General features: G+C 45.8%; 1 protein-coding gene across 1 annotated transcript; it reads left to right on the top strand.

The window, feature by feature from the left end:
• Positions 1–671: 671 nt before the first annotated feature.
• On the top strand, positions 672–3,493 carry hs3st1 (heparan sulfate (glucosamine) 3-O-sulfotransferase 1). Its single transcript, XM_083652022.1, has 2 exons — positions 672–843; positions 1,727–3,493. The coding sequence occupies exon 2, from the start codon at positions 1,873–1,875 to the stop codon at positions 2,788–2,790; it is 918 nt and encodes a 305-aa protein (XP_083508148.1). The 5' UTR covers positions 672–843; positions 1,727–1,872; the 3' UTR covers positions 2,791–3,493.
• The last annotated feature ends 8,041 nt before the right edge of the window (positions 3,494–11,534 follow it).

Genomic DNA, 11,534 nt, shown 5'->3' on the forward strand with positions numbered 1-11,534 from the left:
TCTTGGACTGGTAGGAAGCATTGGCATTTGAAAATTTCTCCCAAAAAATTAACACAACAGGTGGTGAGACTGTGCAACTTGGACCAGACGGCTACCCACAGATACACTTGCAGCGTGGACAAAAGAGAGAAAGAAAGAGAGGGATGAATAACCGGTCTGTCTCTTTCAATTGATTCCCCCTGAAAGCACCCACACCAGGAGTCAGGGGAGAACCTCCTGTAGTCTCCACTGAATAGCCTTTTTCAATCCTAATCCTGAGAAGGGGGCAGCTCTCTATGGGCGACAAATGTATGTAGAGCAACTCACACTCCTTGAGTTTAAGACTGCAGGCTTCTTGGTAATGCTATAAGTAGTAGACTATGTGATTTGAGCTGGGGGGGGGGGGCAGAAGAGTAGAGCAATTTTGTGACTGTGTTAACCACAATACAGTAACCCCACTCTCTCGTCCTGTGCCTGTGCCAAATGCTACATATGATTATGATGTGAGTTGGTCATTTTTCGGGGCATACCACTCACCTCGGCATCACCATTAACATTACAACACAAAGTGAGTCAGAGGGGGAGTGGTCCTGCGGACGGATTGTAGGCGTAGGCTCCCAACAGCTGACGCTCAAAAATCGGGGAATCGTCCGGCTTCCCAACACAACACAGATGAGGCGCTCTGGTGAAGTTGTTCCCGGCTGAAGAAGAGTTTTGTGCGCACGGAGCAGACGGCGAGACGCTACACAGCCGGATCATAATAATCCCTGTTTGTTTGGAAGTACGGGTCCTATCTATTTTACAGAGGCAGAACAAACGTGCAAGAAATGAATTCTGTGTCGATGGGACGATTATAGTTCAAAGGTAAGAGATATCTCATGGCACTTTACGCATTGGTAAACGCGGACTGGACAGGGTAACTAAACCAAGCCAACCAAAACATGCATTTTACAGGCATGTAGTAGGCTATTGTGGCGAAATGCGGAATAACATAAACAGGCTTAAAACATGCATGCCATCTGTGCGTCTCTTGCCCGCGTGTTATGCGTATTTTTTGTATTCTACCTTTCTGTCTCAAATAATACCACATTTTGTAGATGCTGTCTTTCTTTCATTTGGAATGTGCACGTCCCGCATAATTCCCATAGCTGATGACAGCAGATTCAATATTGTACTTTTTTTTTAAATTAAAACAATATAGCCTATACCAGTTAGGCTAACAGTTAAAAAAAAAAATCAATGTCCTACTTTTATTGGTTGGTAACCAGCAAGAGGACCAGCTAAACTAATCCTTCCTTATTATAGGCTACTAACATTAATTGCATTTTAGCCTAGTCTGTTGTAGTGCCAGTTACTATGCTGCAAATAAAATGTAGACTTCTGACAGTAATTTGCTTTGTGCTGTAACCTAAGTTACCTTATGTATGATTAGTTTAGACTAGTTTACCTCTTAATATTTATCACTACACTGTTGTTAATGCTTTATCATGGGAATATTGCCTCAAAGTTGTTCGGTGGGTGCCTATATTGCCATCAAAGATGTATGTCATGAGTCATGACAGTCACATTTTTATACTGTGATTGAATACCGGTAATTAAATTAAAAGACCAGATATTGTTGGTTATTATATAACTTGTATATAGCGTATACCTGCAGGTATTTCCAGAGAGGCTGTCTGTTCTGTCTCTCTGCCAGACACACACACACCAGGTATCTTACAATCACAACTGTTTTATTCCCTTGCAGTTACTGCTACTGGCAGAGAAGATTTCCCCCCTTTTTTTTCTTTTTTCCCAATTGGACCATTGTGTTCAGGCAGCTGTTCCTTCAATGTGGGATACAGTTTTGGTGCTTTCGCCAGGCTGAAATCCTCCAGGCTCAGGACCTCCCTCATGGCAGCCTTGGTCTTCGGGCTGCTGCTTTTTGCAATGCAGTCCCCCCCCATCCCCTCCAGGCCGACGGCTGACGAGGGGCCCCCTTCGCCCCCCACCGCCCCCACTGCGGCCCCCAATGGCAGCGGCCACCCCGACGGGACCCTGCAGCAACTCCCCAAGATCATCATCATCGGGGTGAGGAAGGGCGGCACACGGGCGCTCATCGAGATGCTCAGCCTGCACAGCGCGGTGGCAGCGGCCGAGAACGAGGTGCACTTCTTCGACTGGGAGAGCCACTTCCAGAAGGGGTTGCCTTGGTACCTCAGCCAGATGCCTTACGCCTTCCCCAGCCAGCTGACGGTGGAGAAGACCCCGGCCTACTTCACCTCCAGCAAAGTTCCCAGACGGATCCATCAGATGAGCCCCGACATCAAGCTGCTGCTCATCCTCAGAGACCCCACTGAGCGCGTGCTGTCGGACTACACCCAGGTCTTCTACAACCGCCTGCAGAAGCACAAGCGCTACCAGCCCATCGAGGCGGTGCTGGTGAAGGACGGTGAGATCAACTTGGGATACAAAGCTCTCAATCGCAGCCTGTACTACGTCCACATGCAGAACTGGCTGCGCTACTTCCCCCTGGACAGCATCCACGTTGTGGATGGGGACGCGCTGATCAGGGACCCCTTCCCCGAGATGAAGAGGGTGGAGAGGTTCCTGAGTCTGCCGCCGCAGATAAACGCCTCAAACTTTTACTTTAACAAGACCAAGGGATTCTACTGTTTGAGAGACCATGGGCGAGAGAGGTGTTTACATGACTCAAAAGGCAGAGCGCACCCTCACGTTGCCCCCGCCATCCTCCAGAAACTCTATCAGTTCTTTCATGAACCCAATAAGAAGTTCTTTGAGCTGGTGGGTCGGACATTCAACTGGAACTGAGCGATGGTGTCTCAATATCTCATTGTAAGAATTGCTTAAAGCATCAGAGCCTGCTTCAGTGGGGTTCATTTCCATAAGCGTCTTGTTTTCCATACTAACACACTAGAAGAAGACATGAGGCCAATGTTAATTTAAACTAAATCTATTTTTGTATTGGTAATTGTTGCAGCAGTCTGATCGAGCCAAATATCAGGGCAGACTGGAGACCTCGGCTCATGACAAGCTCTGTTATTGTCTTCACCAAATTTATGTTGTCATTGGGTGCTTTGTCAACCATGTACTGTATGCATTTGATTGTCTTTCATACTGTTTGGAACCTGCACAGCCGTTTAGCTGGTTGTCTGTCCAAAGCAGATAACATATCAACGATAATGGCCCTCAAAGACTGTGTCTGTTAATGTGTCACACGCAGGTAAGTAACGGTCAGTTTAATATTGTCATCCTTTCATGTTTCGCTGCGTATAGTAGGCCATGTGTTGTTTAATGTCTAACTGCATCTAGTGTTCTGAAGGACCTTTTCCTGCTGCTACGTTTTTCCCAGTCACTTTCAGGCACACGCCATGCTGAATATATATTTTTTCTTTTGTTACTCAAATGATTCTTCATGTAAGAGTCAAATAAGTATTATATACATGCTATGTACACATAGTGTATTGCTGTTCTTTATGGTGTACTGTAAATATGATAGGTTTTTAAAAAGTGAAGGATTAATACCATAATAAAGATGTATTTTATTTTTAATTGTCTGATGTTTTTTTTGGACTCCAGTCAATGCTACTTAACAGTCATAATAATGTTTCTCTGTATAGACTAATAGCATCTGTGTAGATTAGCTGTCTGAATCACATGTGTACAGGGGGCATTATCACACGATCATATAAAAGTAGAGCTGAGATGAGACTGTTTTGATAACTGTCATGAATTGACTGCTTAGTTAGCACCAGCCTCTATAATCAAGTGCAGACAGCAACAGCTTTAGACTCTTTGAAAAAGACTCTGCTGTCGGGGGGAAACTGCTGTCAGGCATAACAGTGTTGTGTTTGTCCGATCCTTCCTGGTAATTGTCAGTGTGAATTTATACACACAATCAGAGTCAATTTTGCTAAATAGGGATTTGCATTAGCATACAGTAAGGGAAACGAGAGTGGGCGGCTAGGTAAACTCAAATCCCAAGCTCAATTCAAACCATGACAAATCAAACGAAAAGTTGTTTATGCCCACGGGTGTGATCTTACTCCGTTTTTAGAGAGCTGAGGGATTATTTATTCAAGTCTTATTTGCTACTTTGAAAACATCAGCAGCACCGTCTCAAAGACATTAAGCTCCAAAACAAAAAAACAGAGCTGTTTCAAATTTCAATGTGGCCTAGATTTATGCAGAGGTTTATTGAGACTCTGCAGACAGAACGTTAACCTTGTCGCCCCTTAAAAGCAGACCAAAGCATTCTTCATATCTCTCTCTCTCTGTCTCTCTCGCTCTCTCAGAGGGGAGGAATTCTATTTGCTGTGCTGGTTCACGTCTGCATATGTTTTTGTGGATAGTGTTGAGTAATACTATCAACGGCTATCACCAGAGCAGGTTTGGGGAGGTCGTAGGCATTAGGGAGAGGGAAGTGGATAGGCTAGAGAGAGTATGTAGAAATAGAGAGTTGGGAGGCTGAGATGTTGTGAGATTATCAGCCAATTTGCTTCCGTCATTTGGCATGTGCAGCCATACACAGTATTGGCATGTTCTGCTCCTGTGTTGCTTTGAAGATGTCAGGTCTCCAGATGGTGTGAGAGGCAGTCACATCTGGCAGCCCGGGCACCAGAATGAAATTTCTCCGTTTCCGCAATCCATGGATAGATAAGTAACATATTAACATTTCTGAACCCAAATACGTTGCATATCACGTTTCTAGATCGTGAATATTAACGTTCTACATGTCATCGTGTGCTATAAAGTGGAGTGTTGTGGCCGGGGTGGATGGAGGGCGTCAACACTTGGCTTTCACACGGAGGGCCGTGTTCAATTCCCAGTCATGGTCACACTCACAGCGTTTCCAAAGTCTATAATTCAACTGTGAGTCACATTTAACATGTTTGTTATTTAAGCCGGGGCGGCTCTGGCTCAGGAGGTAGAGCAGGTCGTCCACCAATCAGAAAGTCGGTGGTTCGATCCCCGGCTCCCCCACTCCGCATTTCGAAGTGTCCTTGGGCAAGACACTGGACCCTGAATTGCTCCCAATGGCTGTGCCAGCACCCTGCGTGGCAACCTGCCGCCCTCGGTGTGTGAACAACAGGTGAATGTAGGCACATTGTAAAGCGCTTTGGATAAAAGCGCTATATAAATGCAGTCCATTTACCATTTTCTACCATTTAAGCCAACACAAAGCATAATCCCAACCTTAACCAAGTTGGTTTACTTGCCTAAACATCATCAAAGTTGTTTTACGTGCCTAAACCTACAGTAACCAACGTTTTTGTGTGTGTGTGTGTGTGTGTGTTTAACGTTAGAAAGGAAGCAATTTTTTCAAATTAACTGCTGTTTTGTTTAAAATGTACGCTGAGATTGTCAGTGTGCAGAGATGTACAATGCCACAGAAACGTTTTGTTTCAAATGTATGTTGATGTTCTACATATGCCTGGTTAGGAGACACGTAAAACGCCAACGTGGTATTGTGCCGATTGGGTTGCAGCTGGAGGAACTTGCAGTTGCTCCACTCCAAATCAAAACTAATACAGCATGGTGCAGGCAGTGACGTTTCTCATGTCACACCTCAAACAGGTCAGACGAGGACGCTGTACTATTATACGCATTTCATTCAAAAGCTCTTAAACTCTGTTCCTCTCAACACCAAGGACTCCAAACTCATATCGCCGTGATTTAAAAACAGGTGGGCAGACAACATCATAGTTGGGAATAATATGAAAGCCTTGGCCCAAAAAACACCTCATGTGCTGCTCACCACTGAAGCTTTCCTCGCTGCAGAAATTACTTTAAATGAGGACACAACTCTCTTCCTCATCCTACTATTTATTTGTTGAATCTCTCTCTCTCTCTCTCTCTCTCTCTGCTCTGCTGATGTTATTGAACATCAGAGGAGCATCTATTAAGAGTTCATGAACGCCCCATTAGTCTAGTCAGCTGTGGAGCCCTCTAAAGTTTTACAGTCACAGATTTCCCTTAACATCGCCTAATTAATCTCAGCCACATAATTAATTTGCCTACTCGCCCTACATGCAGTATTATAGGAGCGGTAAACCTGGGATACAACCAGGATTAATAGCCTTGCCCTCCTCCTGGCGCCTTCCCCCCCTGCCATAACACCATTTAGAGTGCAAGTTTCTGGAGAAGTTGGAGCCACCCTCTGTCCTTGCTGCCAGCCCACACCAGTTGTTTCTGAAGGGGCTTGTTTCCTCCAAATCACCATCATCCATTCTGGACAAAGGATGACGTGATCCAATGGAGCACAACCCCTTCTGCTGTTACCAGGGCTGCAACTCTCTTTAATTGGAATAGATTGTTTATCCACTCAATGTGTGAAGCCCGGCAGAAATAACGCGTGCTCACGCACGCACGCACGCACTCACACACACACACACACACACACACACACACACACACACACACACACACACACACACACACACACACACACACACACACACACACACACACACGTAAGTGCACACACACCTGCATGCACGCTCAGACACACACACACACACACACACACACACACACACACACACACAAACCTGCATGCACACATGCACGCTCACACACACACACACACACACACACACACACACACACACACACACACATACACACACACACACACACACACACACACACACATGTAAGTGCACACACACTTGCATGCACGCTCAGACACACACACACACAAACCTGCATGCACACACGCACGCTCACACACACACACACACACACACACACACACACACACACACTGCCTATTGGTTAGCTCAGTGAAATCAATACGAGAGTTTTAAGCAGTCTTTCAGTTCCTCTGCGAGGAGGAATAAAAGAAAGGATTAAATGCAAACATAGGACTGTTCAGTTTTTATCCAAAGTATTTTCATTCTAAATCATCTAATTTCAAGTTCATTTTAGTTTAGTTTAGTTTTCGTTTTTACATGTTTGAGTATTAGCTATGTTCTGAGTACGTTACCACCATGTTACCATAGAGACATGCATGCAAACCTTCTGCCAAACACTCCATCGATGACCCTGATCTAGACTCTCCCCAGACTCAAATACTACGTTGAATCGCTGCACTCCGCATACTACATAAATGAGTCAACAATTGAATGACTGACAGGTTATAGCACCAATGAGAGAGTGGGTCATTTTCAAAAGTCAACAGTCAGTTTTTTGGGGCGGGGCGCGCCTGATCGCTAAAGTCGTTAGTGATTCGTGGGTTCGGGATTTTGAACCCACCAATCATTGGCCAGGATTCCAAAACCCGTTTGAAGCGAGCAATGTCCCAGACCCAGAGAGAGATCTGCAGCGTGCAGTAACGTAGTGTATCAGCGTCTCTCATGGGTCTTGTGTTGAGACTAACCCTCATCTAGCCAGCTGCTTGAATGGAATGAGTTCTACTGCCGCTTCGACAGACAACGCAGCCCTGACCCCATCCCCTGCGACACCTCTCAACGGGTTCTCAACAGGCCTGAAAATTCAAACCCGACCCGACCCGACCAATTAGCATACATTTTCAGCCCGAGCACGACGGGACCCGACTCAGCCCGACGGGCTCTGGTGGAAACTGAGAACTCTACCTCTGATATGCTCAACCAGACCGCCAACCTCTCCAATCCTCCCCCCAGTTGCCGCCGGACAGCTCCAGTCCAGCACCCCCCCCCCCTCCCCTGACACCACTCTGCATTCAGGGGACAGATGTCAACAGGCTCTTTAAAAGGCAGAAATCAGGAAAGCCAGCCGGACCTGACTCTGTCTCACCCTCTGCCCTAAAGCACTGTGCTGATCAGTTGGCCCCAGTGTTCACCAACATCTTCAACACCACATTATGCCACGTTCCAGCCTGCTTCAAGAACTTGAACTATTATCCGCATCCCCAAAAAGACCTCTGTGGTCATGAAGTCCTTCGAGCACCTTGTTCTGTCCTACCTAAAATCCATCTTGGACATTGGCCCTCTACTACATTCTGGCGCACCTGAACACCACACCAGTGTCCTGTTTGTGGACTTTAGTTTGGCCTTTGACACAATCATCCCGGCCTTGCTGCATGAGAAACTCTCCCAGCTGGGCGTGCCCGAGTCCATCTGCAGGTGGGCCACAGACTAACGAACAGGAAGCAGCACGTAAGGCTGGGGAAGCATATCACTGACTCAGCACCGGAGCAGCCCAAGGCGGCGTCCTCTCTCCATACTTCTTCTCCCTGTACACCAACAGCTGCACCTCCAGCCATCAGTCTAGTCTGTCAAGCTCCTGAAATTCACAGATGACACCACCCTCATATGGCTCATCTCTAATGGCGACGAGTCTGCGTACAGGCAGGAGATCGACCACCTGACCTGGTGCAGTCAAAACAACCTGGAGCTCAATGTCCAAAAGACAGTGGAGATGGTTGTGGACTACAGGAAGAATGCAGCCCCACACCCTGGGTGACTCCCCAGTCAACACTGGGGAGTCCTGTCACTTCCTGGGCTCAACAATCAGCCGGGACCTAAAATGGGAGTGGAACATCAAAGCTCTCACCAAGAAGACACAACAGAGGATGTACTTCCTTTGACGGCTAACAAGATGCCAAAGGCTGCATTGGCACTTTTCTACACCTCCACCTCCACTCGAGTTCATCCTCACCTCCTCCATCACCGTCTGGTATGCTGCTGCTGGCCTGCAAGGACATCTCCAGACTGCAGCGCATCATCCGCCGATCTGAAAAGGTGGTCGGGTGCAGCCTGCCATCCATTCAGGACCTACACACTGCCAAGATGCTAAAGCGGTCTCAGAAAAAATGATGGCCGACCCCATCCATCCAGAACATAAACTCTTCAGGGTCCTCCCCCATGGCAGAAGACTGATGTCTTGCAGTACCAGAACCTCCCGTCTCAGGGACATCTGGAATCTGGAATCTTGCATCCCATGCAACACCTATATGCCTATATAATAAAGATGAGGGGAAATAACTGGAGAACAGATATTTTTAAACGATTGAGTCATGGTGTGGGTGTAGGTCCATTCAGGATGGTGTTAAGTCAAAGTGAATGTTATGATAAGGCACATTTTTGTTTGAGGTCAGTGTGACACAGTCTAGTCTTTAGCCCCTTTGCTTCTTGTTGCAGTTTTTTGTTCCCTCCCTTAGCAAGCCATTGCTTTTGGCTTTGCTTTATTTGTTGGACTGGTCGGTCAGTGATTGCCCGAGCAGTCTGTCTATGTCACTGCAGGTCATCTAAACAGCCCTATAGATGGAGAAGAGAGAAAACATTGAAAAGAATTGGTGACACTGACACTAGCTGCAAGTGCAGCGAGCTACATTCAGCGGTGGTATAATACTCCAACAAAAGATGAAGCTGCTTCTTTATGGAGGAGGTAACCTTGAAACCAGGACACAGGGAGCAGTGAAAAGAGTCTCAGAAACTCTATCTTATCTGTGGCCTTTACAAGCATCTTTGATTAAACCAGAGACAGAGTGAATCTACCATTCAATCAAAGCAGCTTCATTATGTGTTGACCTCCATCAATATAGTTCATTAAAAAAAAAAGCAAATACGTCAAGTTGAATTTAATTGCAAGCAACGTTTTGGTCCCACCGTTCATTAAGAGAGCAAGCCTTTTCTCAACAAAGGTGTCTGACAGTCATCGATTTATACATGAAATTCATACATGAAGTTGCAATGAAGTACTCATCCCGGGTGGGTGGCACCTTTACCAAGAGGGAAGACTCTTTTTTTTTTTCTTTCCACATGAAATTCCCCAGATACCACATACCAAACCCCAAGACCATTAGATTATTTTGAGATGAGTTAATGAGTAACACCTTGGAATGCTGAAGTTCTTGTGATGCTGTATTTTGGTTTCGTTTTAAAACCTTCAGTGTCCCCTAAACTGAATGCAATATTGGTGTAGCAGGATGTTGTTTTGAATAACATGCAGGAAATCCACAGTCCTTTTCCACCCATTTACGATCCAGGAATTCTGGAGAAGCAGTTGGTGGATTAGGAACTGGAGATTCCCAGAAAAACTATCTTGCATGGCCTGTAAAAAAAAAAAAAAAGTCTTAGTCCTCCTGACTCCAAGAAAAAGACCCATCCTATTTTTCCATACTAACAGAAAGCAATTTTGGTGGTAGATGAGGAGATTAAATAAATTGAATCACCTTAATTACATACAGCAGCACATGAGTTATTTTTCTCTTGCAGGAGGTCACACAAATCATCAATATCCCTCCATGCTTATTATATCTTTGAGCCTTTTCATTTTGCTACTTGACAGCACAACAAATAACACTAAGAGATTAAATCAGAAAAATGTGGTTTTACTTCTGAGCGAGCTATGTTCCCGATGCTATTTACCCTTCCAAGGCTAATGGAACGTAAATATATTATATATATGTCATTATTACCAAAAGCAAAGGCAGAGCCCTCGCTATGATGTATGTATGCATTTGCTCATAATCCCTTCATCTGTGTCAGGCTCTGCATGTGTTGCTGTGCGAGCCAGTCATTGCTGCGCTCTGTTATCACTCATTCCCTGGCATGCATGCTCTTCTTTGGCAGAGGAAGAAGACCCCGTGGCCAAGGATAACTCCCACTGCTACCAGACACCTCTGCCTACAGATATAACTCCCTCGCTCTGTGTGTGTGTGTGTGTGTGTGTGTGTGTGTGTGTGTGTGTGTGTGTGTGTGTGTGTGTGTGTGTGTGCGTGTGCGTGTGCGTGTGCGTGCGTGAGCGTCAGCGCGCGCGTGCGTGCGTGCGTGCATGCATGTGTGTGTGTAACATGCATTTAGGGGTCATGATTTGCCATGTAATGGGTTGCTGTGTTGTGTCTGCATATGCTTTTGTATATGCATACCGCTGTTAACCTGGGAAAAGATACCTCCAATTTTAAATCTTTTTTCTTCTTCTTCTTGTTTTACTATTTTTCCACCGTTTTCTCCGCAATTGTTCTTGGTCAATTCCCCCTACTCTCCCTGTTTCAAAACAGGGTGCAAATGACATCTTTTCAAGTCAGCTTGGCATCTCAGGGCTTGTGGAGACTTGGATTATGCCAGGTGAGTATGGAAACATTTTATGTTTTTTTCCTCCGTTTTTGCCCATGACCCTGTTCACACTCAGCAGACAGCTCTGCTTCCCGGACACAACCCTTCTCCATTCCTCCAAACTGGGACTGCGCCAGCTGCATTCTACTGCATGTAGTACACTGACTATTGGCAAGTCCCTCATACAACAACATCAAAATATCCAAACTACTGGTATCCCACCCGCAGACAGGTATGGTATGTCTGTATGGACACCCGATCAAGCCGGAGGTAACATGGGGATTGAATTTGTGACCCTCGTGTTGCTGGTAGGCATGCAGGGAATCTACCGCTGCACGACCCGGATGGCCCAATTTGGGTGATTTTAATGTTTTCACTCCAGTTGAAGGATTCTATGCTTCACTATGGGTTCATGAAACCGTTTTAAAACCCATTGAATCAACTCAAAAATACATGCTGGGTAAGCTAAAGGCTAAGCTAAAACTGAAGCTGTTTTTCTTGGTTCCTGAAAAA

The sequence above is a fragment of the Poromitra crassiceps genome, assembly GCF_964638095.1.
Source record: "Poromitra crassiceps genome assembly, chromosome: 15".
Classification (NCBI taxonomy): Eukaryota; Metazoa; Chordata; class Actinopteri; order Beryciformes; family Melamphaidae; genus Poromitra; species Poromitra crassiceps.